The 27,878-nt window shown below is 50.9% G+C and overlaps 12 protein-coding genes and 1 non-coding gene across 13 annotated transcripts; 8 read left to right on the top strand and 5 right to left on the bottom strand.

The window, feature by feature from the left end:
• The first annotated feature begins 19 nt into the window (after positions 1–19).
• Positions 20–1,679, top strand: BO85DRAFT_401252 (uncharacterized protein). The gene is made up of 2 exons (XM_025657151.1): positions 20–333; positions 391–1,679. The coding sequence occupies exons 1-2, from the start codon at positions 190–192 to the stop codon at positions 1,330–1,332; spliced, it is 1,086 nt and encodes a 361-aa protein (XP_025513880.1). The 5' UTR covers positions 20–189; the 3' UTR covers positions 1,333–1,679.
• A 278-nt stretch (positions 1,680–1,957) lies between these two features.
• On the top strand, positions 1,958–3,014 carry BO85DRAFT_70076 (putative ubiquitin conjugating enzyme). The gene is made up of 3 exons (XM_025665601.1): positions 1,958–2,381; positions 2,471–2,563; positions 2,660–3,014. The coding sequence occupies exons 1-3, from the start codon at positions 2,225–2,227 to the stop codon at positions 2,914–2,916; spliced, it is 507 nt and encodes a 168-aa protein (XP_025513879.1). The 5' UTR covers positions 1,958–2,224; the 3' UTR covers positions 2,917–3,014.
• Positions 3,015–3,567: 553 nt separating this feature from the next.
• Positions 3,568–4,611, bottom strand: BO85DRAFT_375852 (RTA1 domain-containing protein; the record flags this gene model as incomplete). The annotated part of the gene is made up of 3 exons (XM_025656192.1): positions 3,568–3,664; positions 3,743–3,817; positions 3,902–4,611. The coding sequence occupies 3 exons, from the start codon at positions 4,609–4,611 to the stop codon at positions 3,568–3,570; spliced, it is 882 nt and encodes a 293-aa protein (XP_025513878.1).
• A 1,139-nt stretch (positions 4,612–5,750) lies between these two features.
• On the top strand, positions 5,751–7,032 carry BO85DRAFT_461041 (Zn(II)2Cys6 transcription factor domain-containing protein; the record flags this gene model as incomplete). Its single annotated transcript, XM_025661756.1, has 2 exons — positions 5,751–5,765; positions 5,938–7,032. 2 exons carry the CDS (start codon positions 5,751–5,753, stop codon positions 7,030–7,032), a joined length of 1,110 nt encoding a protein of 369 aa, XP_025513877.1.
• A 233-nt stretch (positions 7,033–7,265) lies between these two features.
• BO85DRAFT_376154 (fatty acyl-CoA reductase) lies at positions 7,266–8,507 on the bottom strand (the record flags this gene model as incomplete). The annotated part of the gene is made up of 1 exon (XM_025656210.1): positions 7,266–8,507. One exon carries the CDS (start codon positions 8,505–8,507, stop codon positions 7,266–7,268), a length of 1,242 nt encoding a protein of 413 aa, XP_025513876.1.
• Positions 8,508–9,210: 703 nt separating this feature from the next.
• On the bottom strand, positions 9,211–12,582 carry BO85DRAFT_451182 (metal cation transporter MSC2). The gene is made up of 4 exons (XM_025660533.1): positions 11,917–12,582; positions 10,706–11,866; positions 10,435–10,653; positions 9,211–10,386 (listed from the first exon to the last, which is right to left on the bottom strand). Exons 1-4 carry the CDS (start codon positions 12,348–12,350, stop codon positions 9,516–9,518), a joined length of 2,685 nt encoding a protein of 894 aa, XP_025513875.1. The 5' UTR covers positions 12,351–12,582; the 3' UTR covers positions 9,211–9,515.
• Positions 12,583–12,734: 152 nt separating this feature from the next.
• On the top strand, positions 12,735–14,675 carry BO85DRAFT_424864 (chitobiosyldiphosphodolichol beta-1,4 mannosyltransferase). The gene is made up of 3 exons (XM_025658058.1): positions 12,735–13,363; positions 13,428–13,624; positions 13,701–14,675. Exons 1-3 carry the CDS (start codon positions 13,126–13,128, stop codon positions 14,643–14,645), a joined length of 1,380 nt encoding a protein of 459 aa, XP_025513874.1. The 5' UTR covers positions 12,735–13,125; the 3' UTR covers positions 14,646–14,675.
• A 70-nt stretch (positions 14,676–14,745) lies between these two features.
• BO85DRAFT_375686 (uncharacterized protein) lies at positions 14,746–17,087 on the bottom strand (the record flags this gene model as incomplete). Its single annotated transcript, XM_025656183.1, has 4 exons — positions 14,746–15,743; positions 15,790–15,979; positions 16,026–16,931; positions 16,980–17,087. 4 exons carry the CDS (start codon positions 17,085–17,087, stop codon positions 14,746–14,748), a joined length of 2,202 nt encoding a protein of 733 aa, XP_025513873.1.
• A 267-nt stretch (positions 17,088–17,354) lies between these two features.
• ubc2 (E2 ubiquitin-conjugating protein RAD6) lies at positions 17,355–18,954 on the top strand. Its single transcript, XM_025660532.1, has 4 exons — positions 17,355–17,787; positions 17,980–18,044; positions 18,109–18,333; positions 18,412–18,954. The coding sequence occupies exons 1-4, from the start codon at positions 17,746–17,748 to the stop codon at positions 18,533–18,535; spliced, it is 456 nt and encodes a 151-aa protein (XP_025513872.1). The 5' UTR covers positions 17,355–17,745; the 3' UTR covers positions 18,536–18,954.
• Positions 18,955–19,169: 215 nt separating this feature from the next.
• BO85DRAFT_69968 (putative kinesin family protein (KinA)) lies at positions 19,170–22,751 on the top strand. The gene is made up of 5 exons (XM_025665600.1): positions 19,170–19,578; positions 19,646–19,683; positions 19,760–19,854; positions 19,929–22,351; positions 22,417–22,751. The coding sequence occupies exons 1-5, from the start codon at positions 19,574–19,576 to the stop codon at positions 22,643–22,645; spliced, it is 2,790 nt and encodes a 929-aa protein (XP_025513871.1). The 5' UTR covers positions 19,170–19,573; the 3' UTR covers positions 22,646–22,751.
• A 1,135-nt stretch (positions 22,752–23,886) lies between these two features.
• On the top strand, positions 23,887–25,314 carry BO85DRAFT_461034 (MGT family glycosyltransferase; the record flags this gene model as incomplete). Its single annotated transcript, XM_025661755.1, has 2 exons — positions 23,887–25,039; positions 25,103–25,314. 2 exons carry the CDS (start codon positions 23,887–23,889, stop codon positions 25,312–25,314), a joined length of 1,365 nt encoding a protein of 454 aa, XP_025513870.1.
• A 163-nt stretch (positions 25,315–25,477) lies between these two features.
• On the top strand, positions 25,478–25,593 carry BO85DRAFT_t184. The gene has a single exon. It is a non-coding gene; the product is annotated as a tRNA-Leu (tRNA).
• A 373-nt stretch (positions 25,594–25,966) lies between these two features.
• BO85DRAFT_479401 (kinase domain-containing protein) lies at positions 25,967–27,876 on the bottom strand. The gene is made up of 6 exons (XM_025662952.1): positions 27,490–27,876; positions 27,092–27,435; positions 26,710–27,023; positions 26,412–26,652; positions 26,133–26,330; positions 25,967–26,029 (listed from the first exon to the last, which is right to left on the bottom strand). Exons 1-6 carry the CDS (start codon positions 27,738–27,740, stop codon positions 26,025–26,027), a joined length of 1,353 nt encoding a protein of 450 aa, XP_025513869.1. The 5' UTR covers positions 27,741–27,876; the 3' UTR covers positions 25,967–26,024.
• Between the last annotated feature and the right edge of the window lie 2 nt (positions 27,877–27,878).

The following is a 27,878-nucleotide window of genomic DNA, read 5'->3' as shown; positions in this document are numbered from 1 at the left end:
CTTGTTACTGCCTGCAATTGCTCGTTGCCGCCTGATCCTGGAGGGCGAGCCTTCTCCCATTTATTCCTCTGCTTCCTCTTCATCCTCGCTGCTTCATTTCCATCCGACTCGCCGTTTTTCTATATTGCATCCATCAAAATCATCAGTTCTATTCGACCGTGGTATCCCCCGCTTGACTCCATCACAATCATGACCATCTCTTCCCTCGTCCGTCGAGGTGTGGAGGCCGCCTTGGAGCAGCCTACCCCGAACCAACCCACCATCCATTTCGCAGGATGGCTGTCAGCTCTGTTTGTCTTCACGGTCCTCGCCTTCATCGCCATCGGATTTTCGGTAAGCTGCATACTGTCTCTGAGCCGATTATTGACGGGCACTGACACGTACGCTCAGGTGGAGTACACTTATGGAATGCTGATCCCGACCCTCGCCGCTATCGAGGATTCCAACCCCGATGTCTACGTCCGAATCGATGGCAACCTTGACGCCAACAAGCCTGTCAATGCAAACGAGCCCGATACCGAGCCTGTGATCGAAGCTCCCCCTCCGATGCCCATCACCAGCAAACTACGCACCACGATTCAGCACCTCCGTGCCCGTGCCGGTTTCCTCTCCCGCTTCCGTGGCTTGAGCATGCTCGTCACTTATGGTCTTGCACAAGGGCTGGTCTTCTCGATGATGCCGTTTGCTATCAACGCATTCTTCTCTCAGTTTGTTGTCGGCATGATCTGCAGCGTTGCATTGGCGAACCTGCAGCTGGCGTGGGTTCACATCGTCATTTCCGAGCCTTCTCCCAAACGTTTCTACCAGCGGATCCCCGGTTTCGATGCCTGGAAGAAGATCGCTCCTGTTGTTGCTTTTGAACACGCCGTTACCAATGCCGCATACTACATTCCCCTGATCCTGATCAGCGCTTGCAACGGCTTCAAGAACATTGAGAACCCCTCCGGCGGTGACTCCCCAGCCAAAACTCTCGCCGGCGCTGCTACGCTCGTCTCCCTGCCAGCCCTTCTCTCTTTCGTGGTGTCTATTCCCGCCCGGGCCATCTTCATCCGCGTGGCTGCGTCTATGCTCCCTGAGGAGGATGAGTCGATTGTGCCTTTCGACCGTTCCTTCGGCGGCAAGGTCTCTCCCGCCATTGTCGGCGGCAGCGGCAAGCTGAGCATCATGGATGCTTGGAAGACCTTCGACCGGCCTGCTCTGGTCCGCTTCGTCAAGGCCATCGGCAAAGGGTTCGCTATTGAGGTTGCCGTGGCTGCATTCTTCACTACTCTGCTGGTTGCGCAGGTTTGGGCTGGAGCGGTCACCTATGGCTTCGCTGGAAACAACGCTTAACTACCGCCGAATGCCTTAAAGTGTGTACAGATCCAAAACAATCAGCTACGACTCTGCTCTTTTGCATGACTCTATACATAAGTCCTCGTGTTTGATGATATAGCGCTTACATGATAATCCATATTCCATCCATGACGTAGTTTGAACCTGTGTAATGTGATTTAGTTCCAGCCATCTCGTGCACGGATGAGTCGTTGGCGATCATTCTTACAGCTACCCCTATTGCCCATATTTCTTTGTTTGCCCTCCCGTCGCATCGGGCAGGGATAAGCATGGCGTGTGACACAGGAGGGGACTTGGGAGAGTCGGGATTGTCCTGCGGAGGTCCGAAGGAGTAAACGTTATCCCCTCACCTGGACAGACCTGGCTTAGAGAGACTTCCCAGGAGGGTAGACTACTATTATCTTCACCGGCCTGCTGCAGCATCCTCAACTTGCTTTGGACCAGTCACATATCATAGACTGGACGGGCCATACCCGCCAGGTACTCACGGCTACAATCTACTTACTACAAGTAGTAGCAGAGCAACGCCACCGAGGCGCACCATTTAAGTTGTTATCGCAGCCCACCCCGCCCCCCACTCACCGCCCGGCAGCGATTCTTTCCCATCCACTCACTACTACTAACTGCCAGTCTCTTCGTGACCCTCGGTCTACTTACCTTCCCTCCTGCTCATTTGCTCTCTGTGTTAAATCACCCTCAGGGTAGTAGCCCCTCCTATTCTCCTCTTTCTCCTCTTCTTCTACTCTTTACCCCCTTGGCCACCTTCTGCTCTATCAAGGGTCCCCTCTCTTCTCACCATACCACCTCCTCTTGCATCCCCTCATCGTATTATCGGCTCAACACCCCTCCTCTCCCCCTCCTTACCCCTCCTCGGTATACTCTCTCCACCATGGCCACAACAGCAGCAGGTCGCATGCTCTCCCGCCAACTGCAGCAAATGCAGTCGGACAAGGACATTCCCGGCATCAGCTGCGGATTGGTCGATAACAATGTCTTTGAATGGGAGGTCATGCTCATGATCTCCGATGATGTCAAGTTGTATGGCGGTGAGTAAAGTTTGGGTGGGAGAAAGCCTGAATCAACATCTCCAAATTATTTCCAGGGGCTTGTCATACTGACCAAAAATGAATAATAGGTGGTTTCTTCCGTGCTCGTCTCTCGTTTCCTCCTGACTACCCTCACATGCCGCCGAAAATGAAGTTCGAGACGCCTCTGTACCATCCGAACAGTACGCCTCACACTGTGCCTTTCTAGCTTCCCTTGAATTCTCTTCTAAGGCACAAGACAATCACAGAATACTAATTCAACTGTGGCAATCATATAGTCTACCCCAACGGTGACGTCTGCATCTCCATCCTCCATCCCCCAGAGGAAGACAAGTACGGCTACGAGTCCGCCGCGGAGCGCTGGTCCCCCGTGCAAACGCCCGAGACGATCCTCCTCTCCGTCATCTCCATGCTCTCCAGCCCCAACGATGAAAGCCCCGCCAATGTCGAGGCTGCACGGTTATGGCGGGAAGACCCGAAAGAGTTCAAGAAGAAGGTGCGCAAGTGCGTACGGGATAGTCTGGGAGAGGAGTAAATGAGTTCCTCCTTTCATTAATTACTTTTATCATACCTTGAGTCAAACCATCCAGTCGTGGTTTGTACATGGAACAGAGACGGAAATGGGTCAATATGGGTTTTCTTTTCTTTATGTTGTTCGTTGCATGATAGAAGGACGCTTGGTGCGGTTGATTCGGCTGATGGTCTATCTATTTACTTACGTACGGGATATATGCATTCTTTTTTTCCCTTTCGCCTGACAATTCTTGTTGCGGATGCGGGGAGTTTTCTTCTTTTCCTCGTTGTTGATTGGTCTAAGATGGAGTTCAAATTTATTTTCTTACTTTACTTCTATTGCCCTTCTTCCTTCCGTTCTGTTCATTCAACCTACCATTGCACTCGTTGCCCTTGCATGCTTCTTCTCGTGCGCTTTTCGATCCTGGTTGTATATCCTCTTGGGTGTAGGCGGGTTTCCTTTCCCAGTGAATATACTTGTGGTATAGGGGTTAAATACACGGACCCACTAAATTTTGGCCACTGAAGTATCCCTAGTATGTATAGTTGGCGAAACCATACTTAGAGAACGGCAGTAACTGTAACTTTCAAAACTGCAACGATGGTAAACTGGTATCTATTGTATGTACTATAGTTGTAGGGTATACACTAAGATATAGACTCTTGTATATAATTAGGCTTTAGGCGTCTTCTTCATCCCCTTCCGGATAGATTCCAGGAAGAATCCGGGGTAGAGGAAGGTAAGGCAGCTCACGGCGATGGCCATCATCCTATATCTAGAATCAGTATTTTCCGTATTCCCGATATAGAACGGGGACGGGAGCCATAATCGAAAGGGGCACACTCACATTCCATCAAGAACCAAGAATTCATTCTCTTTCTGCATGAGCGGGTTACCCCATCCACCGGCCATTTCAGGGATACTGCATATACCGCGTTAGCATCTCGCAGTGTACCTAGCTTTGAGAAGGTGACAAGTAGAAGAAGAGGTAGTGGGACATGCTTACCGATAAATACACCGAATCAAAGTAGCAAAGTAAGCTACGATGCCGGCCCAAACAACAACCCTGAGGTTCTTCGGCCCAGTGAGGTTCCCATTCTCATCAATGAACTTCTCGCCGCCCAAGCCCGGTCCCTTTCTCACAACGCGGATGAAGAAATCCAACGCTAACAGACCACAAACCGACATGGTGCCCACCTGGAAGGCGATACCCGCTACCATGATATCATCGCCCACCTTCAGCAGATTCTGGTTCTCGCTGCCTGCTGCCGCGGCAACACCGCCACCTGCGGCTTGGAGAATGAGTGATCCGACATCACAGCTGATGAAGATCCAGGTGAAGAGTTGGGGCTTGAGACGCGAGTATTCCGGGCCCAGGGAGAGAATGACGTGTTTCAGGGTGAGATAGATACCGGCGGCGATGAAGGTCGGGGCGAGCACGAGACAGACGATTTGTAGTTTGAAGCCGCTTTGGTCCCAGGGGTTGTGGTTCATTAGGATTCGACCGATGTATCCTGCGAGTTCCATGTATCCGCCGATTACCATTGCGATCATCATTGTCCAGGAGCGGTAGTAGACGCCGAGACCGAGTTGGAGGGTGCCGAGTAGACCGAAGTAGACGGCGAAGAAGATGTTACCGCCGAGGTTTGGGTAGTAGCCGTATGTTGTCGCTGTGACGGGACATTCTGGCGTGACGTGCGTGCAAGTGATGCTCATGGTGATGGGTTGTCGGTCTCTGGCTCAGGTGGTCGTGAGAGTAGTCGTGTAACGGTGTAAGGTGAGGAAGATATAGTTGGTATAGGTGGAAGAAATGAAAGAAAGTGACAAGCCGCTATGAAAAGGTCTATATGCAATATACCACGCAATATATGCAAGCAGAGTAGGAAAACGAGGGAAAGAAAGAAACAGATATGTAAGATGATGCTGGCTCTGACCCTGATCGATGCGCGCACATATTGTATGTCAGCCTGATGGGGATCAGACCTATTAATATAAGATAGTCGAATAAAATTTATAGTCGACCCGTTCTTTATCCCGATTTGCCGGGCCTTGGAGACGGTCCTCTGCCTGGTGGATCGGTCGTGTATAAATCTCATGGCATGACAACGCCGATTGGCTCGCTTTCGTTCTCGTTTTCGTTTTCGTTCTCGCACTACTCCACCGGCTGTATCTGTTGGTTCGACCTTATCGCCGATGGGGGAATTCCTCCGGCCATGCACTTGGTTCCTTGCCAGAAGGAAACATTTTGAGCCCGTATCCTCTTGATTTGTTCGTCGGGATCATTTATTCCTGGTCATCAACGAACTATTCGATCAACTCCCACTCTTTCTTCCCGGAACTGATCTCGTCGATGGAGATAAAGCGTGCCTGGAGAAGATTCAGTAAGCATTCATTTAACCGACTTGATAGCGGCCGTCGTGGGGACTCACGGCTCCACCTGTGTCATTGCGCCCCTTTTGCTGCTGGGTTGGAGAACAAAACAGCCAGAGGTGAAACAACTCTTTCTGTAGATAGTTGCAGCAGCTCTCGGCATGCCGGTGCCCAGCTTGCATTGACCCCAGGAAATCTTATAGCCTCATGGAACATCTGCGCTTGAGGATGGCTTTGATGGGTTGTTATCACGTGATACGGAGAATTAGTCACCCCGCGTCGGCACGTGGAGCCGCTTAGTCCAAAGTAATTCTCATCCATCCACTCGAATAATCTTGATCATTAAGCGGACGATGATATCCGCCGGCAAATAAGCGTCCGATATGCTCCTTTATCGAAAATAGGGCTGAATTCGCAAGACATGAGACCGGTGGGTATGAACTGAGGGGAAATGCCACCTAGAAGGACCCATACCAAGTCACGCAATGGCTGTGACCAGTGTAAGAAGAGACGCGTCAAGGTAAGCATCATTCACTTTCATACTTCTCATATCCCGCATTCCCGGGCTATGCCTGAATTGAACAGCCGAAAATGCTCAATTCTGGAACTATTTAATGCCCGTCTAATTCACTATCATATCCGCAGCGCTCTTCTAAGATCTAACGGCTGTAGTGCGACGAACGAGGCCCACCGTGCTCCAATTGCATTAGCCGGGAGCTGGCATGTACTTACTTTAAAGCCCCGGCAGCACGCAAGGAGTCTACACTATCGACAAGTCCTGCTCCTTTGCAGTCAATAGTAGCACCCCCTGAGGCAACATACCATGCCAACCAGCCCGTCTCCCGCTATGGATCTTCACCGCCAAACTTTGCTTGCCTGCGGGAGCTTGAGCTAATGCACAAGTTTTCCACGGAGACGTATCTGAGTTTATGCAATGAACCAACTGATCACCATGAATGGCAGTATGTCATCCCTCGCAAGGCTTTGCAGCATGACTTCCTCATGAGCGGGATACTAGCGATTGCATCTCTCCATATCGCGTCGACACTCGATCCACCAGAAGCGCTTTCCTATATTGACACAGCTCTGGAGTACCATAATCATGCATTTGCGCCTTTTCGTCAGGCACTTGATAACCTCACTCCAGCCAACTGTGACGCAGTCTTAGCTCACTCAGTAATCACAACTATTATTGGTATAAAGTTACCACAATTGGCACGAGAAGAGAATCAAAGCATGACCGAAAACATCATTGTCGTTTTCGAGTTGCTGCACGGAGTCAGTAAAATCTTCACCATCAGCCGTCCCTGGCTTCAAGGAAAGTTATTTACTTCCCGGAGAGGCTTCTGGGAAGATCAGCTTTCCATACTAGACAGTGAAATCGAAGCTGCGCTGGATCGATTAACGGCCTTGAACAACGATATGCTTGCTCCTGACAAAGCGGATCAACACCACATCATCAAGAATGCAATAGCTCTTCTACGCCGTTGTTTCTGCAGATATAATCATGCCCGGGACGTGGCTTCCATACTCGCATGGGTTGCAACCGTTGATAAGGAATTCGTCCATGCTCTGAGATGCCGTCAACCTCTCGCGCTGCTAGTCCTCATACACTGGGGGGTTCTGCTCCAGGAGCTTGATGAAAAAGTATGGTGGGCAAAGGATTCCGGAACAGCTCTGGTTTCCGAGTTGCTGAATGCCCTCCGTCCCTGCGACGTACGGTGGGAAGGTGCATTGCAGTGGCCGAAACGTAAAATAGGACTTTGAGGCACATACATTGGATCAGCTTCTGCGTTCTTACACTCGTGGTCACCGGGTTTCGCAGCTACTGCATGAGCTGCGCACCGGCAATGCTTACAAGAGCTCCTCATAATATTGGGCACTGGTCAGCGTACAGATTGACACGGATCTATCAGCACAGACTAAACACAAATAAGGCCGTCGCATATAAATAACAGGGCTTGCAAACGACTATCTCAAAACAAGGCACAGACGCCTCTTCAAAGCTTTCCCATTCTTCTCAGCACCTTTCCATAAGCTTCTTTTGTCCGTGCTGAAGAGAGCTTGTCAAGATGATGTTGACAGAACGCCAAGCTTAAAGGACCTCCGAGCTGTTTCAGCCAGTACGATCGCCCACAATCAAAAATCCAGTTGCGGGTGCCCACCTTGACGAGCTCTGCCAGTATATGTTGTGGGATACTTCGATCTTGCACGAATATTATCTTTGGTAACTCATGCCGAATTTCTTCCGGGGCATTTTCCCTGCATATGGCTAGGATCTCGTCGAACGTGTGGCTCACATATAATTGTGATCCGATATGAACGATCCCTCGCGTTCCAGCAGCTGCATGCAAAAGGCACGCATTTGCGACAAAGTCAACTGGTATTTCATCCAAGATATTCTGACCACTCTTATAGCCCTCTGCGGCGTGCCATATCTGGGTACCTCCCTGGTCTGAAAAGTACAACGTAGAGAACTTCGTCAGGGGCGTCGAATCTTCGGGCCCATACAGTGGGTATGGGTCTCTGACAGCCGGTCCAAAGATCGTCGGACGGACAAACAATACCGGGAGCGTGGGATACCGCTTGAACGTCAAGCGCTCCATAAGATGCTTCGCATGGGTATAAGATGAAGAAAACCGCTCCGTATAAGGCGACTGTCCCGTTTCTTGTATGCTTGCCAATTCATCCTCTGGGTCGTCGTCTGAAACGGGGTACAGTCGCTCACCCACATAACCGTCCGGCAGAAAACTGTTCACATAAGCAGTAGAGATCTGGATGAACAGCCTAAGTCGACGAAACCGGGAAACCATCGCAGCCAACTCTAATGCGGGCAGACAGTTATTCTCTAGTGCTTCGGAGATGCTCGCATCTAGCTTGATTTTCGCAGCGGCATGTATAACTAGCGTGACCTCTTCACGCAATCGGTTCAACATCGCGTCCTCAATCCCGAAGTCCGACTGCCTCATATCCCCGACTATGTAATGAATCCTGTTCAAGTTCAGAATCGCCTGCGTGTGATCCGGCATGGTCTTTTTCCATTTCTTCACAGCCAACTCCGACGACCCGCGGATCAAGACAAAAATCTTCCGCGTCGGAAGCTGCACTGCCAGCTTATACAGAATACATCCTCCCAGTGAGCCCGTGCTGCCCGTCAGGAAGACGGTCTGTCTCTCATAAGACGTTGCATACCCGATTCTCTTAACCTCATCTTGATACGGCGCGAGGTCCGGACCTGGCATGGATAAAGACTGTACGGTTGTTTTTCAGAGGGAAAAAGAATATGGTGTAGGGGTGGGTGTCTCCTCGTCATGGGGAAACCTGTACAAAACCACCCGAAGGGTTACTATATACACCCCATCATCGTCACATGTTACACTCTCAACTCTACAATTCACCAGCACATCACTGGAGCGAAGGTGCAACACAGTGCTACCGGCCGAAGGAAAAGCCTCGGCTGATTATGAGGCCGTGGAGACGTCCCTAACACCTGTTGTGATGCTAGAACACGAAAGTCTGGGCCACTCCTACATTGAAAACAAACATCTGACTCAATCTCTCAATGCTTCCCCAGAAACATATAATCAAGTATATCTTCATTTCACGCCCAAAACAACAATTATATCTCCTAGTTTTATCATGTAAAATACACTGCGGTATATGAGTTCTACTATCGCACCGTGGTACTACTTATCTCCCTGTGACGAAACACAAGTGTAACATAGTATCAAGAATAGAAATCACCGGTATGCTATACTATGCTACGGACACTCGAAGTGTGTACGGCAGTCTCATGCCATAGCAATTAGTAATGGGCATGCTTGTGACTTTTGATTTAATTTGGAAGTATCTCTCCCATAACTCTTGATGGGTTTGGGCAGTGATGATGGGGACTATGAATAATCAGACTACTTTGATATGCTGAATTAGTCTCACTTATTATGGTTTGATTGTATGTTTCTTTTCGTATTGCAATAGATAATCTCAGAGTATTGCATTTACCAAGCCAGGAAGTAATGACTAGTAGTCCACATTACTTATTTATTTACTTCGAAGAAGATATACAAATACCCATCGGTCTAAGAAATAAAAAAAGAAAGGGAAAGAAAGATGATAGAAGATACACGGAGGAAAGAAAGACTCCATTCAGGCAGTCAAATCTATCTACCTAGCTTAGCCAAGAGCTTCAAATAGTATGTATTAGAAAAGGATTAGAAGAGAAACCAAGGCAAATCAAAGCAATCAATCAATCAAGAATGCTTGTTCCCGCCGCCACCACACCAACAACGGCCGTCTCCTTCGCGCTCGACCTGGACGAGAATGTCCATGCCCTTTTCGCGGAGGTAGTCCACGGTGCGTTGGCGGACATCTTCGAGATCGGAGCTGCGAGAGGCAATGACGTGAATTACGCCGAGGACGTTGGGAGTATGCGTGTCATGGTGATCGTGATCGTGATCATCGTGGCTGTGGGAATGGTGGTCATGACTGTGACTGTGAGTATGGCCGTGGTCGTGAGCATGATCGTGATCGTGGCTATGGTTGTGACTATGAGTATGACTGTGGTTGCATCCATGATCATGAGCATGGTCGTCGTGATGATGGTGGTGGTGGTGGTGGTGGCCGGTTTCCTTTCCTGTATCGTCCAGCCAGAATTTCGGGACGGTGTACCCGACAACGCCCCGTAAAGTGCTAACGCCAGCAAGGGTTTCGCGGACATTGTATTCAATGTCAGCTGGAAGGGTGAGCAGCAAACTCTTCGCAGTGCTGCTAACAAGCGGGATTGCCGAGGCAAAAATCAAGATTGCGATGAAAGAGGAGGCGATTGGATCGAACCCTGGCCAGCCAGAGTAGTGCACGAGAATGGTCGAGATCACAACAGCCACGGAGCCAAGAGTGTCGGCGAGAATGTGTAGGAAAATGCCGTGCATGTTCTCGTTTCCGTGCGAGTGCCCGTGACTGTGATCGTGGCCGTGTGCATGTCCATGATCGAATGCCATGATTCCGACAAGGTTGACGAGAAGTCCCGCAACACTCACAGCCAGTAGTTCGCCAAGGCGATGCATCTGACTGCCCGATGAAAGCCGCTCGACGGCTTCATAGATGATTTCGATGCTGATGATCCTGCATATTGTTAGGACGGTCATCCAAAATGCTTGGGCAGGGACTTACATGAGGAAGATTCCGTTGGCAAACCCAGACAGCGTGTCGACTTTGCCATATCCGTAGGGGAACCTAGAGCTCGGGGGCCATTTACTCATGACAGCAGCACAAAGGCCAACCACGAGCGCCAAGCAGTCGAAGAACATATGGATACTGTCACTAAGAAGACCCAGGGATCCTGTCATGAACCCATAGGACAGCTGAACGAGCATGAAGGCAAAATTAAGACTGGTTGAGTTAGTCCCGAGTTACTATGTTTCAAAGGCGAAGGAGGAAATACCTCATAAAGTAGAAGATACGGCGCGAATCGCTCTCCTTGAGAATACTGTACAAAAGTGGATAAGGCTCGCTGTACTGGATGATGAGCCTCGTTATCTTCGTAGCATCAGCTCCAGAGTGGGCATGATGATGGTGATTATGGGTATGAGAGTGTTGCGAAAGGCGCAATTGTCTGTCGTCGAATCTGGCAGCAAGGAACGAGGCAGCAGTTGCAATGGCGCGAGCTACATAAGCCAGGTGAGTTTTCTCTTGCAGTGGCGGGGAGCTTAAGAGAGCGGCAGCTCCGATACCGATAACAAGACCTATCTTTTGTGGTGAGCGTAGATGGGAAGAAGAAACAAATATTAAGCACGTTGCAAGCGCTCCAGCAGCTGCAGATTGGTACAGCATGTTGGTCGGTTGCAGAGACGCATTGCCGGAAACAACAACAGTGATAAGTGCCAGGATAATGCCTGAAAGAATGGCCAGAATTGAATCACTTGACGAGATGGCACCCGAGCCCTGCTTTTCAGCTTGCTTCTGGGACACTGTGCCATTGGACGTCAAGTAATCCAGATCAGCAGAAGTGGTCGAAGCCCCAGCCAAAGGGGGCCGAAGAACGAAAACCGAGGTGAGCAAAGAGATATAGCCCAGGTATGGGTTAGGGTCTCGCGTCGCATTCATACCCCAAAGGCTCAGCGCAATAATGGTGACGAGAAGCATGATCGTCACTTTCTTTTGGCTAAACCGGGACTGTGCACTGCTGTGAAGCCCATAGCCCTGAACGACGGTCGGCAAACCTGACGCTACAGGAAGCAACAAGCCGCATGCGACAAGGAATCCTCCCACCTTCAATGTCGCATATATCGGCAATGCGACCGAAGACATCTGAAGCAAAACGGCACTTGCCGCGCTGGAGCCCACTTGAGGCAGTGTAACCCCCGAGTCACTCCCTCCTCGTTGGATGGATCGAAGTAATTGCCCACATCCATATACAATCATTGTAGCAGCGGTCAGCATGGAGGTTTTGCTGGCAACCTGCTCCAACGCCCCGTTTGCTGGGCTAGATGCAGCGATGCCATCGCTTGTCGAGAGCGTCGTCTGCCAAAGCGCATGTTGTTGGTGATACCAGGACAGGATGATCCACGGCAGGGAGAGGAGAAGGCCAGACAGAACTTCCTGACTGAGCAACGTTAAAATCGAATTCCAATGAATCGCCCAAAGAAGACTTACGTCGTGCTCAATTGAAAATCGATTGAAGTGCTGACCGATTGAACTCCAACCAAGCCCGTCACGCTATCGCTCTTAGTGTGGTTGATAGAGCCGAGGCTCGTGTGATGAGCATGTTCCCACACAGTATGAGTTGAGTGAGAGTGAGAGTGGGAATGGGAATGAGAATGAGAATGCGAATGGGAGTGAGCGTGTGAATGTGTGTGAGGGTGTTCCGGCCACGTTGGGCTCACAGTTTGGCCATTGGTGAGTTGTGTATTCGGTAGAGGCTGTGGGGGCTGTTGTTGCGCCGAGGAGGCATCGAAAGAGGAAGCCGAGATGGAGATGGGACCGTTTGACCAGCGAGAGGCACGCGAATGACCCCGACCCCGAGAATGTCCTAGACCATGTACCTGAGGAATGGTATCCACGGTGGACACGGGAGCCCCCGTCGACATGATCTCCAGTGGTTCGTGTGAGGATAGGCGACTAACCACGGAGGGAGCACAAGGCGAGAGAGCGTTCGGAGGGGGAGGGAGCAAGGAGGTAGATTGACGGAGGATTGGAGCTCTAGCAGCTCAATGCAAATGAACGGTCGGGGAACTGGGTCAGACGAGGTGGCATAGCGCCGGGGAGGAACTGGGAAACGAAGTTGGCAGCTTGGACGGGCGCTTGTGGCAATGAATGGGGATGGGATGGGATGGGAATGGATGGCCCCCAGATGCGCGCCGCCGACTGAATGATCGGCTGCCCGCGATAACCCCCGGGCCACGTGATTGGGCTGGCCGCAGGCTGATCGTCCGGCCTCGATTGCAATGGAACTCTCCCCCAAACAACAACCACCTTGAACAACTGGCTGAGGTCAGGGGGGAATCGGTTCCAGGCCAACGTCCAGGCCAGATTGTCGCGTTGCTTTTTCGTCTGCAGAAACCAACGATCAGGCACATTGCATGCATCTCACCAATCCGAGAGCGAACCGCGCGCTTGATCTGCTTTGACGCGGCATCGAGTGGGGTTGTGGGATCGGCCCAGGATTCCTCCGTTCAAACCGGAGTACAGCTGGCAATCCTCTACCCCCGGAGCTATTTCCGTGCTTCTTATCTACTTGGCTGGTTCTACTGGCCCTTCAATGGCCTTGCGCTGAGCTACATCCACCAACCAATCTGTTCAGAATGTGGTTGAACTAAATTGCTTGAACTTCTCTCATCCGACCAATACATAATCTCCGACACCATGATCGAGTTGCTCATTAGCGTCGCGTTCTATCTCTCTACGGCGCTTACTATCGGCATCCTCTTGCTGCCTTCGCGGCATGAGTCCAAGCCTGTGACTAGCCAAAATGCGGCAAACGAACCCAAGACCACTGTCCAGATTCTCGTAATAGGGGATATCGGCCGGAGTCCGCGCATGCAGTACCATGCCCTCAGTGTTGCCCGAAATGGTGGACAGGTGGACATGATTGGTTACCATGGTGGGCTACATAATGCGCCCTTGTTCTTCTCATAAGTTACACACTAATCAATCAATTACTATAGAATCCGACGTGCATCCCGAGATCTCCTCCCATCCGAGAATATCCATTGTCCCCCTGCCGCCGCATCCACCCTGCCTTCAGACAAGCAACAAGCTCCTCTTCCTATTGTTCGGTCCGCTGAAAGTTCTCTTTCAAATCGTCTGCTTGTTTTGGATCTTGGCATATCGTACAAAACCAGCCAAATGGCTTCTCGTTCAGGTTGGTTATCACACACCTTGTCCCCGATGCATGGTCCCATCGAAGCAGCGCTAAGTCGAACCTTTGCCCGTCGCAGAATCCGCCCTCTATTCCCACGCTAGCGATCGCATCCCTCGTTTGCTTCTTGCGTCACACAAATCTCCTCATCGATTGGCATAATTTTGGCTACACTATCCTGGCACTCAAACTCGGAGACTCCCACCCGCTGGTCAGGTTTTCCAGAACATACGAGAAGATCTTTTGCCAGTATGCGACGGCACACTTGTGTGTAACCAATGCCATGGCATCAGTACTGAAAGACGAGTTTGCCCTAAAGGCACCCATTCTCCCTCTGCATGACCGACCAGCCGATCATTTCCAGCCCATTTTAGACGATCGCGTACGCCAGGACTTCCTGCGCTCGTTGTCGGAGACGGAATCTGTCCGGCCAATGATTGGATCTGATAAGGTTCGCGTGCTGGTTAGTTCGACTTCTTGGACAGCGGACGAGGACTTCTCGCTTCTCATAGAAGCTTTATGTCGGTATTCAGACTTGGCTGAGACGTCAAACCCGGAATTACCCTCGGTTCTGGCCATCATAACGGGGAAAGGGCCCCAGCGCGAGATGTATCTGAGACAAATTGCCGATCTGCAGAAAAACGGTAAACTTCAAAAGGCCACCCTTCGTACCGCGTGGCTCAGCATGGAAGACTACGCCCGATTGTTGGCATCCGCTTCGCTGGGTGTCAGTCTGCACACCAGCAGTAGTGGAGTCGATTTGCCTATGAAAGTCGTCGACATGTTTGGGGCCGGTCTGCCCGTCGTTGGCTGGAATCGCTTCGAGGCGTGGCCGGAGCTGGTCACCGAAGGTCGTAATGGACGAGGCTTTGGAAGCTCCGATGAACTTGTGGAACACCTTGTTGAACTCTTTGGAAACCAGGAAGCACTCGAAAAGCTTCGTGCTGGGGCGCGAGAAGAAAGTTCCCGACGTTGGGATGACGAGTGGAACCCTGTGGCCGGAAAACTGCTAGGCCTAGTATAATTGGATAGCAAGTGACGACCATGTTTCCTGTACAATAAAATCTTAGGAAATCCTTGACCCACGGACATGAAATCAAACGAAATTTACCTGGAGCATGCCATCAGGCACGGTATTTTCCATTGCAGTAGACACACGTGTCGAACGCATCGAAGAGCGTTCGGCAGGTATACGATACGTCAGATTCAGAGGGCTCTATACTGTCCTCATCCAGGTATTCCTTTCCACACGAGGAGCAGACTTTGGATGATCCGGGGTCTTGAATGGCCAATGACGTCAAGCTACACCGAACTATGATAGGAAGAATAGTTAGCATTATGTGTTTTTGCAAGACCTTGAGAACTGCATCGAACATACCAAAGATGTGGCCTGTGGCACATTGGGCTTCCTCGGTTGAATACCATGCGATCCCAGCGCTGCAGATCTCGCACCGTTCAAACATCTGGCCACCAGGTCCATCAAGCATCTCGGCAGGCTTGGGGGCGATCGTCGTCCTAGAAGCCGTACACTTGGAAAGCTCATCGTTCAGGTCTACACCCGTGATAGTTGCCAGCCTTACCAAGACTTTGTGAGCTTGGGACAGTAAAGCCTCGTTCTTTGACTCGATTATTGTGCAGCAAGCCGTTGCGTAAAGTACGCCCAAAGAAAGCGGTTGTCTGTTTTCATTATTGTCTTCAAAATGTAAGATGTATCCCAACGCAGCCTCTCGCTGCTGGCGAAGATACTCGGGGGAGGTGTCCGACACCGACCGAGATTCGAGTCCGTCAGATTGAGATCCATCGGTCGTCGACATTATGATTGTTAACCTTTCCTCTGCTGCTGTGCGATACTCGATCATATCCCCTGGGTGTACGGTAATACCAGCTGCGATCATTCCCTTGCAAGAAGCCATCCCCCAAGCTCGGGCAACGGCTAGGCCTCCAAGATCGCGGTCAAAGTCATACCTCTCACGCACATCATCGAGCTGGTCTTTCCATGGGACGGCAAAGATCGGGTATTCATCATCGCCATCCCGGAAAGGTACTGCTGCCGTGAATCCCCCGGCAGTTGCTAGATAGAGAACAGGAGCCTGGGAATCGCTGTCCATCGCCACGATCATTGCTACACATGTGAGCTAGCGAAGAAGCGGATGGTGCACAATGCTTACCGGATATTGGCTCTGAATGCCTAGGAGGTTCCGTTTCGCTATCATTTTCCGGGCTTTCGTAGAATAACAGTTCTTGCAGTCGCACTCGGCCAGAGCTTGGATTAATGCCTTGGTGGCCTTCTTTAGACGCCTTTATCAATATGAGCCCTGCCAGGGTACCCGCGGCCAAACAGACAGTATGAGAGTCGTCCTATGCAGGTCAGTGCCTGCCCAGCTGTAGCGCTTCTGAAACATACCGTATTCATCCATGCCAATGGCCCTGTAAAGTGATATCCACCTAAGCCTTCGTAGAACTTTGGGGTAATGTCTTTGGAAATAGCCTTGATTTGGGATTGCGGCTGTGAGCCTGTCTCTGGGGGTGGGGACAGAACCTTCACATCCAGGTGAACCACCTTAAGAGCAGTTCCATGAGTGACAGCGAGAAAGCCACTCGCGGATTCCTTTGCATGAAACCATGGGCCCCACGACATGGACAGAATCTTGATTTTGGACCTCAAAATCTCAGAAAAAATCGATGATGGTTGCAGCATTGGATAATTCTCATCTGTATCCTGAAAGGAATTGACTGACAAAACGCCGGCTTCATATGGCGCACCGAGACCTGTTGGTGGTCTGTGAATCCTCAGCACAACAACATCATTGGCATCGTTCGCGACTGAGAGCAGGTGAAATCCCCAGCGACTCTCGGCAGGTAGGACAGAGTAAGGTGTGATATGCCTTTCGGCTGGCAGTTTAAGCGGCGATGACCACGCGAAAGCACGAATGTTGGATTTCCGCAATAGCATGCCATCCTCCTGGACAATAGAATTGAAATAGGTCTTTAAAGCGCCATTTAGTATGGCAACCCGAGTCCACTTCCCTTGAGAACCGACAGGTTCATACAACGACAACAGTAGGTTAGATGTCAGAACCGCGAGAACACAACGTCGATATTTGGCCAACCCTGGAGGGGACCAGGCCAATGCCACTACATTGCTGAGGGACTGTTCGGCCCCGAGAGAGAAATTATCCCGATTCTGGGGGTAGATCGTAGGCCACTCATTGTTCGTGAAAACATTGACACGGAAGCGAACTGAATGCCAATTGTTTATAGGAGATTGGCTTGTGTCATGACCCAACCGTTCAGCTGCATTTTTTGGAGTCTAGTCCATATAAGCATGAGCTTGGATGGCAGGGATGCTAACACTGACTAAGATTTGGACGTGGTCTCCAGCGGCGATCGCGAGCTCCCCATCTTCCGACCACGAGAGACAGTCATAGCAAGAAGGGAAAAGCGGCAATTCTAAGGGACCTGACATTTCTTCACACAGTTGAATACTCCCTATTCCTCATGGCAGTTTGACAAAACAAAGTCCCTAGAGTCGTGTCATGCACGGATATGGGAACTCCGCGATGAGCTAGCTAGCTCGTCAACTGCATCAGTTGGAGAACGAAGAGCTCAGCTCTTCTATGGAGATGCTCGTTTAGGTTAGTCCCCCGTTTTGGGCCGTGGAACGTGCCGTGCAGTCACATGATGCAGGTTGTAACTTACCTAATCTACGTAGTGGCGCCCCGAGACTTTTCCCGGATAGGCTAAGACTCAGCAGTGGGCTTCTGCAGGCCCAACAACGGCGGGCGGCGAGTGAGAGTTACTAACAGCTAACAGTACAAAGTAGTCGGATTCCTGACTAACGGCGCTCAGGAGGAGGCACGGCCCAACTCGCCGGTCTTTGGATCAACGCTCATCCTCCCGAGGTGGCTATCATCCTCTCTTGGATTCCACCACCCACTCTCGTCACACCTCAACTTCTCTTTCTTCCGCCTTCACCTGGGACTTTCGTGCCCCCTTCCCCTCCCCCATCATTTAGTCACTGCGCACTTGACCTTGCGGATCACTGCCAAACCTATCTAGCTCTCGTTGTTCCTTTCTACTATCTCAATAGCTCCCTCCCGAGACATCGCCAGTACCCCGCCGCAATGTCGACCTCTGCCCGCCGTCGTCTTATGCGCGACTTCAAGGTGTGTACCCTCACGAGCATGATTTTGAGCTTGCTTTTTATCCTATCTTCTGTTTTTTTCCTCTTGTCGCTTTTGATTTTCTCATCCTTTTCGTCCTCCCGTCTGGTTTCTATACTTGAAGGGCACTGGAAATGTTCCGTCATTGGATACATTCAATGGTTGCGAGAGCTAACTTGAACATTCATTACGCAGCGTATGCAAACTGACCCCCCTGCTGGAGTTTCAGCATCCCCCGTGGCGGACAATGTCATGACCTGGTAAGCTGATCTAGTCACACATTATGATGGCCTTTTCAGAGTCTCTAATCTTTGTTACGTTTAGGAACGCCGTCATCATCGGCCCTGCCGATACTCCCTTTGAAGATGGCACTTTCCGCCTTGTCATGCACTTTGAGGAGCAGTACCCAAACAAGCCTCCGGGCGTCAAGTTCATCAGTCAGATGTTCCACCCGAACGTCTACGGTACGGGCGAGCTCTGCCTGGACATCTTGCAGAACCGTTGGAGCCCAACCTATGACGTGGCAGCCATCCTGACCAGTATTCAGAGGTACGAACCCTTTGCAGTCAAGGTGAAGCTGGACATGAAACACAAAAACATGCTAACGAGTGTTTTACTTGCGTGTAGTCTGTTGAACGATCCCAACACATCATCTCCGGCGAATGTAGAAGCGTCAAACCTTTACAAAGACAACCGAAAGGAGTACATCAAACGCGTGCGCGAGACCGTCGAGAAGAGCTGGGAGGACTAGGATAGTGTCAATGTAGAGATGCTGCGGGTTATTGTTATGGGTTTTGGGTCGCTTTGGGGCACATGGTTATGATTGAAGCAGACTTGTCGGTCTTCGGTGCGACGGAAGCTAACGGCAAGCTGCTGTGATCCGTTTCATGCGTTTGTGGGGGGACTCCTACCATTTGGCATGATGGAGTCCTACACCATTTGATGACGTGCACAGCGTGGGGTTTTGGCGCCTGGTACATTTAATATTTTCATTCGGTATTGTGGATAGCTGCATCATATTTTTTCAGTGTGTTTTTGCATAATGCATTAACCCTGTCGGGCTCTTGTTTTACCTTCGCTGCATGTCACATAACTCTTATCTCCTCACTGCGTTGGCTTTATTTGTCCCAGACCAGTTAGTTTTCAACCCGAGCCCCTCATATGAGCCCTTCCCGTGATTCGACCCGTAAGGCAGGTACAGCACTCAAATGACTACTACATGCAACATTCCTCATGTTTGGCGGGGGATGGACATGCGGCACTGGTGAGGATGGTTAGGCGGGTGCCAAGAACACTCTAAAACGGAGGGGGGGAAGAGGAAGAGCCAGATGCCTGCCTGCTTTTGCACCGGAACCACTTCCAGAGTTCCCATAACAATGCTGCATACCTAACCTCACACTCACACTCACCACCACACACATACACTTGTTTTGCTCCCCCCCACCTTAGGCAGGGAAGACCCGTCCAAGACCACGTCACAACCCACTATCGTTGTCGATTCATGGGTGCTGGGGCCCTTTTTCTACTTATTGCCCGATCTCTCTGAATCCTTGGGGCTTGCCGATAGCGCATTTATTGCACACGTTCGTTTCGGTCTAGTGCACGTGGACCCCTGACCCAAACAACACCGCCCACCGACCCTGGCCCTCCAAAGCAGACTCGCCTCATTGTTGATCTGAACGAAGTCCTCCCCCCCTCACTCAATCCCCTCCTCTCGGGGCTTTCTTTCCTTCTTGTCCTCTTTCGTCTTCATCGGTTTTTTTTCCCCTCTGTTCGGGTCAGACTGAACATGGCGTGAGTATCTCGTTGCTTCACCGCTTGACCGTGGGAGCGGTTAGGACTGATTTGTTTTGCTTGACAGGTCATCTGGCCCCAACGGCTCGAACAACACCATTAAGGGTGCGCATCAACTCCCCGCCGCGTCGTATACTTTTTTGCGTATGGTGGTGATCCAAGACTGACGGTTCGCACACAGTGGTTGCGAGGTTCCGACCGCAAAACAAGGTTGAGTTGTCCTCTGGAGGAGAGCCGATTGTTGAATTCGAAAATGAGCAATCATGTTACGTTAATGTGAGCTTTTCTCTTCACGGGGGCGGGGTTATGGCATAGGAGGCAAGTTCGCCTAGTGAGCTAACTCAGTCCAGGCCCGTGATGGCTCTGGAGCCTTCACCTTCGACCGCGTATTTCCTATGGACTCGAAACAAACGGATATCTTCGACTTCTCGATTCGGCCCACCGTCGACGATATTCTGAATGGTTATAATGGAACGGTCTTCGCTTACGGTCAGACGGGTGCGGGAAAGTCTTACACCATGATGGGTTCGGATATCGACGATGATATGGGCAAGGGTATCATTCCCCGCATTGTCGAGCAGATCTTCGCCAGCATCCTCACGAGCCCAAGCAACATCGAGTACACCGTCCGCGTGAGTTACATGGAAATCTACATGGAACGAATTCGAGATCTGCTGGTGCCGCACAACGATAACCTTCCCGTTCACGAGGAGAAATCGAGAGGTGTCTATGTCAAGGGTCTGCTGGAGGTGTACGTCTCAAGTGTCCAGGAGGTGTATGAAGTCATGCGACGTGGTGGTACAGCAAGAGCGGTTGCGGCGACAAACATGAACCAGGAATCCTCTCGGTCCCACTCCATCTTCGTCATCACGGTTACACAGAAGAACTTGGAGACCGGCTCCGCAAAGAGCGGACAGCTGTTCTTGGTCGATCTGGCAGGTAGTGAAAAGGTTGGAAAGACGGGCGCTAGTGGTCAGACGCTCGAAGAAGCGAAGAAGATCAACAAGAGTTTGAGTGCTCTTGGTATGGTCATCAACGCGCTGACGGACGGCAAATCCACGCATATTCCATACCGTGACTCCAAGCTTACTCGTATCCTGCAAGAAAGTTTGGGAGGTAACTCGAGAACGACCTTGATTATCAACTGCTCTCCCAGCAGCTACAACGATGCGGAAACCATCTCCACCCTGCGTTTCGGTGTGCGCGCCAAGGCAATTAAGAACAAGGCGAAGGTCAACGCCGAATTGAGCCCTTCGGAACTGAAGGCGCTTCTGCGCAAGGCCCAAAGTCAGATGACGAATTTCGAAACCTACATTTCACAACTCGAGTCTGAAGTACACGTGTGGCGCAGTGGCGAGGCTGTTCCCAAGGATCGTTGGACCCCCGCCAGAGGGGATGCTGTGAGCGCCGCGAAGGCCGAGGCTCGTGCGCCACGGCCCGGCACGCCCTCCCGTTTCCAGGACACGCCTCGATCCGAGACTCCTCGTCCTGAGTCCAGGCTTGGCGACCGCTCTAGTACACCTAGCCTGGTTCTCGAGAAGGACGAGAGAGAGGAGTTCCTTAGACGCGAGAATGAGCTCCAGGACCAGATCGCGGAGAAGGAGTCGCACATTGCGAACGTCGAAAGAGGTCTCCGTGAGGCACGGGAGGAGTTGAGGAGCATGAAGGAGAACTCCGCCCGCTCAGGCAAAGACAACGATAAGTTGACCACCGAAGTTAATGAGCTTCGTATGCAGTTGGAGAAGGTGTCCTATGAAAGCAAGGAGGCCGCCATCACTATGGACAGCCTCCGCGAGGCTAACTCCGAGTTGACCACCGAGTTGGACGACGTTAAGCAGCAGCTTCTCGACGTCCGGATGAAGGCCAAGGAGACCAGCGCTGCACTGGACGAGAAGGAGAAGAAGAAGGCCGAAAAGATGGCGAAGATGATGGCCGGGTTCGACTTGGGCGGTGACGTGTTCTCCGATAACGAACGCAAGCTTCAGGACTTGATCCAGCGGGTCGATTCCTTGCACAAGGTCAGCGAAGCCGGCGAGACGATCGCGCCTGACGACCTTATGGAGCTGCGGGCGAGTCTCCTGGAGACCCAAGGGTTCATCCGTCAAGCCGAGCTCACGATGAACGACCGGGGAGATTTCAATGAGCTGCAGGACAGCCGTAGAGCGGAAGTTGAGCAGAAGCTGGCGAATCTCGAGCGGGACTATGAGAACCTTCTGGAACGAAACCTGGGCGAGGGCGATGTGGAGGAGATCCGGGAGCGGTTGGAGAAGGTGTACGTGACCCGGAAGGAGGCCGAAATGCAGGCAGTCACGGACCTTAGGAACGAGATTGCACGCAAGGATGATGAGCTGGATAAGCTGCGGCTGTCCCTTGCAGACTCTCAATCCCGGGTCTCGACCAACGGCGCCGCCGGCAAGAACCTGCAGCAGCAGATTGCCGACTTCGATGCCATGAAGAAGTCGCTCATGCGCGACCTCCAGAACCGCTGCGAGCGCGTTGTGGAGCTTGAGATCTCGCTGGACGATGCTCGGGAGCAGTATAACAACGTTCTCCGCTCGTCGAACAACCGGGCTCAGCAGAAGAAGATGGCGTTCTTGGAACGCAACTTGGAACAGCTGACTCATGTGCAGCGGCAGCTGGTAGAACAGAACAGCAGCCTGAAAAAGGAGGTTGCTATTGCGGAGAGGAAGCTCATTGCCCGGAACGAGCGGATTGCGAGCTTGGAGAGCCTGCTCCAGGAGAGCCAGGAGAAACTCACCCAAGCGAATCACCGGTACGACCCTCTCCTCTCTTATGATGAAACCACGAAAGCGGGTTGCTGACTAGATGATGATACAGATTTGAAGCCCAACTCACTGCGGTCAAAGAGCGACTCGAAGCTGCGAAGCAGGGCTCTACGAGGGGTCTTCCAAGTATGGATGGCAGCGGCGGTTTCAGTTTTGGCGGCTCGAGAATCGCAAAGCCGCTCCGAGGCGGCGGCGGAGGGAACGAGAGCAGTGCTCCAGTTGCAGGAGTCCAGTCGCAGGAGACTGGGAAGCGTACCAGCTGGTTTTTCGATCGACGATGATCCACGATTTCTCTTTTGCTGTCTCTTTTACCCATTCTCCGAAAATATTTGAAGCCCTGTTGACATGTCGATATCCTCGCGTACGGTCATTGACATGACGTTGGATGAACGCGTTCTATATTTTATTTCATGATTGTTTCTTTATTCTTATCCCTTTCCATTTCCTCCCCTCGTTTTTGAGATTTGGCACATTCGGAGTCCCCAGCCTATGTTACGAGAGGCCTATGGTTCTCACCGATACCCTTGTACATGACAGATAGAAGTGTTCACGGCCGCAGTAGTTGATTGCGACAGTGGGTGGATGATAGAAATGACACGTTAGATTATGGAATGGTGTTTCGTAGTTACTTTCTCATCTAGTGCGATGTTATCTGGTTCAAGATCACACTTTGCTGGTTCCGTGCTTGCAGGCCAGATCCCAACTTTCCACGTGATGACATGCATGATAGAGATGATCCCTTCCAAGATATTTTTCACCGCCACAAAATCTTAAGGCATTCCATGCCCGTCTGATTACCTACTGTGGTATGTGAGTAATAAGCTTGTGCTGGTGTTCTGGGCCTGGGCCATAGAGCAGTGAAGTCATCCCTTCGAACGCACTGGAGGCCCTCAGTCAGGTGATATCGCCATCGCTTGTTTCCCCGACTTTCGCTCCTCCCTTTCTCCAGCTAAGCTCTACAATGGAGTCATGTCAGAGCCAGCGAAAGCTTATCCCCTTGCCCGTCCATGTGCATGTCGGTTCGCTTACAGGAATGTCAACAACATGTCCTCCCTTGATACAGGATTCAGCAGCCCAATGAGCCTGTGCGCATGCGCCGCTCATGGGGAATGTGCTTAGACAAGAGAGACCACCTGCTCACATACTAACAGCTTCCTTTCACTCTTTTGAGGGCCCGCATACCTCTTACACGGGATTCAATGCTTCGCCTTTCTATCGAACCTTGGACTGACAGTGCTTATTGGTCGATACACCCCACACCAGACGAGATTTGAGAGTTTGATCGTGCATCCTGACAACACATACATCAGATCCACGCACTACTTGCATTGCGGCTGGCTGAAGTTCTCTTGAAGAGTATTAAAGGAGACACTTGCAATAGGATGCGACACTTCCACACCAAGACCGCTACGCTTAATTATCTCCACGCCAAACCCTTGGAAACAGCCATTTCAGCCACATAGTATTTCAGGAAAGGCCGACAGATTCCTACGCCGTATATTCCGGAACCCAATCCAGAACCATGACTATCAATAGCAAAGCAACGGCAACCCAGGACCGCTCCTCGAAGCCACTTATTGTCATTGCCTGCGCAATAATAACGGGACATACTCTCCCATTACTGCCTCACGCCAATGAGCTGACCGAACAAGGCTTCGATGTCTCCTTCATTGGTGGTCCAGAGTTCGAAACCCTCATCCGCAAAACCGGCGCCACCTTCTACCCAATAGAACGTTTATACTCCCAGGAGAGCCTAGACTCCCTGGACTCAATTCCTGATCGCAGCGCCCGCATTATCTGGGGTCTAAAGACATTTTTCATCGACTTGACCGCATCCAGAATGAAGTCACTACAGACTGTTCTGGAAACTCTCCGCGAAAAGCACCCAAATCGCGAGGTCGTTCTCATCCAAGAGCTCGGCTACATGGGAACCTGGCCATACCTTCTCGGTGCACCCCCACCCAAAGGTTACAAGCAATTTCCCAAGACCCTTACATTCACCACCACACCGTTGCTTGTCACAAGTGTCGACACAGCACCGTTTGGGAGCTGTTTAGCTCCCGACTCCAGCGACGGCCGAGCCCGCAACGCTGCGATGTACGCCGCCGAGAAAGTTATCCGCGATGAGCTAGTTGACTATAGCAACAGCGTGTATGCATCGCTTGGAGCAACCATGAAAGTAGACCAGTGGTTATTCGACCTGTGGAGCACCCATACCATCCTCCTGCAGCCCTGTTCCCCAAGCTTGGAGTACCCGCGCAGCGACCTTTCACCGAAGGTCCGGTTCATTGGCGGCACACCATGCAGGAAAACCGACCTATCCACACCCCTGCCTGGATGGTGGGGTGAACTGGAGACGAACAGGCACGCAGCGAACCCGAAGAAAGTCGTCTTCGTTACGCAGGGTACTGACAAAACCTATTATAAGAACTTACTCATTCCCACCATACAGGCATTCGCCAACCGGTCAGATGTCATGGTCATCGGCGTGCTGGGAGTGAAAGGCGCAGTATTGGATGAGGATCACCAGATACCCAACAACACCAAAGTCATTGATTACCTTTCGTATGATGCGGTGCTTCCGTACGTTGATGTCTTTGTGACAAACGGCGGGTATGGCGGTTTTATGCATGGCGTGATGAACGGAGTGCCCATGGTATTAGCTGGAACAGTTCGTAAGTGACCTCACCTTCCTCTTTGAGACACCAAGTCCCTAACCATTATTTCTACGTCTATAGAAGACAAAGGCGAAGTATGCATGCGCGGAGAATGGGCCGGAATTGGAATCAATCTGCGAACCGATACTCCCAGCCCTGAGACCATCCGAGAGAGTGTAGAGCGGATATTGAGCGACCCAAAATACAAGGCTCGTTCAGTGGTAATCCAGCGGGAAAACGAGGAACTGGACAGTGTTAGTTCACTACGGCGGTGTATTCTCGAAGACGAGTAATCGCATTCAATGTCCCAAAATAGTGTACGCCTATCACCACAAAATCATTTATCGAAAAGCAAGCACTTATACTATATCTCAAGATTATAGTTAGGGCATATGCCAAGAAATAATCATCCACAAATAAGTGAGCACCAATCGCCACCCACCAACGAAAACAAAGGGCAAGATGGCCGAGTTGGTCCAAGGCGTCAGGTTTAGGTCCACCTAAATAAATCAGCTTGTTTAAAGCTTCCTGATCATCTTTCGATGGCGTGGGTTCGAATCCCACTCTTGTCATTTTTAACACTCCCTCTTTTGCTTTTCGTTTTTGTAGTTTCTAATCAGTCACCTGCTGGTTAGTCTATTCCATTGGGTTTTGGTGTTTGTTTGCTTGCTTTGAGGTTCTATGCTGGTGTTTTGTTGAAGACAGAGAGAGAACTGCTTCGGTTCTTGATTGTACGCCGTGAGTATTTAGTATTACGTAGTGGTCATTTAGTGAGGAAGGTGTGTGTACTTGTGGGCTGATTGGTAGCATACTATTCTAGATTATATACAAGCGAGGCCTCGGGCACTATATCGTACTAATTATACACTTCTTGAGGTATATAGTACCAACAAGGATAGGACTCCCAATCGCCGGTATAAATAGATAGCATTGCGTGTGTTTCTTAGATGCCATGAGTGTAGTTTGAATTCTATCTATACCATGAATAATAGAGCTAAGATTTCTATCCTATATACACCATATGTTACACATAAACAAGCAGAGCGGAGAGGGGGTATCATCTACTACGTATCGTACAAAAAGAACGCCTATACCTTCACTCACGACTTACTCTCTTTGACTGTTATCGTGATTTCACTCAAATACGGATCCTCAGCTAACTCCTTGGCCGTCTTCCGGTCTTCAGGCAGCCAATGCAAGATATTCCTAGCGAAGGCCAGAAATTCATCTTTCTCTGTACCCTTGAGACAGGTTACTGTGTCTTCGAGAGTCTGGTTCTCTGGGATGAGGTGCTTGTGTAGGAATTCACCTATATGCCATTGTGGTGGGGTTTGTGAGTATAGTATCTATACTGGATAGTAAATAGGAGGTAGCGGTGGTATAAACTCACCATTTTCGTCAAAGAAAGGCCCATCGAACCACTCGGCAGGCGAGTTACAAAGCTTTCCGTCTGGATTCCGTAATCCAATACCGAATGTTCGGTTGAGTCCTTCTTTCTCCCGGGCTATCAATTCCTGAGGTGGCGGGCCCAGAAAGGCTATCATCTGCGCGAGATGAGCTGCCGGGGTGCCTCTTAGGTTTGAGTCGCGGGCGTTGGAGAAGAGAATTTTGTCTTCGATCAGTTCCCACATCTATATCCGATACCTTCTCAGTATGTAGTAGTTTGGTTAATGAGGTGGGCGGAATACCATTACTCCTAGGTTCCATATGTCGGCGCTGTATGACCAGCCCGCGCCGAGGAGTACCTCGGGTGCGCGGTAGCAATCCGGTTGGATTGGCCAGGTGTTTGTGACGTTGTCGAGTTGGAATTGAGCGGATCCAAAGTCAGATAGAACTGGAAGGAAGTCAAGGGATTTTGGACGGCCGAAGTTATTGTGGCAGAGGTAAATGGTATAGTCGCCGATTGTCTTTTGGGACATAGGTTTTGATGGTTGCGATTGGGCAAAGCTGTGTAGGACTGAAGGGTCTTCGATGGTTATGAGGATGTTGGCCGCTTTTATATCTATGTACTTGTAAGTAATTCATGAGGATGCTGCTGGATATATAGTGGGGATTGTGAGTGGTACTAGCCGGTATGGATGATCTTGCATTCGGAGTGCAAGTAGTCGAGTCCTAGTAGGAGGAATTTCATGTAGGCTTTGAAGATGTCAAGAGGAAATGTTTCGTTGATGAACCGGCCTTGTAGAAGTGTCAAGGGCTCTCGCAGTGGCTCGTAGGCCAGACAGATGTGTGTCCCATTGGGGCTTTTCTCTTCGAAAGAATCAATGAACGTTCTCAGAATAGAGTGGCCTAGATGGTTGGGATTGGCGTCGCGGATGCACTTTTCCATATTGAGTTCATGGCTTTCGTGGCCTTCTGCGTAGTTGCAGGTGCCGATTTTCTGTGTCAGGTAGCGTTCTGGTAGCCATTTCCATCTAGGACGGAGCGGGCATTAGCGCTGTGGAGATGAGAAGGGGCTGGCGGCATACTGTTGAAGATCGCGGACAAGCCAGACGGTGGAGCTCACTCCCCAGCCAAGCTTGGTCAGAGCTTCATATCGATCATTGAAAATGTATCCAGGTTTAACGGGGAAATAGGCACTGGGCTTGAAGCCGGGAACCTTCTCCTCTTCGGTCTTGGGTTCGGGAGGAAGCTCCAGGCCAGTGCCATGGAACGAAGTGCGGGACTTGCGCCCCAACGCTGACCAGGCACGAAGTGATTGGGCGAGTCGTTTAGCCATGTTCTACTTACCGTAGGGGAAGTAGATCGCGAGGGGAGTTGTATGAAGGTCGCGCTGGAAGCTGAAAGGAGCTGTCAAGGCGCATCCCTGCATGGCTTAGATAAGCCTGTCATACCCTAGATCCATTCTGACTCCCTC

Source organism: Aspergillus piperis, assembly GCF_003184755.1.
Source record: "Aspergillus piperis CBS 112811 unplaced genomic scaffold BO85scaffold_14, whole genome shotgun sequence".
NCBI lineage: Eukaryota > Fungi > Ascomycota > Eurotiomycetes > Eurotiales > Aspergillaceae > Aspergillus > Aspergillus piperis.
Note: the sequence above shows the minus strand (reverse complement) of the source record. Positions and strands in the feature narration are given on the sequence as shown.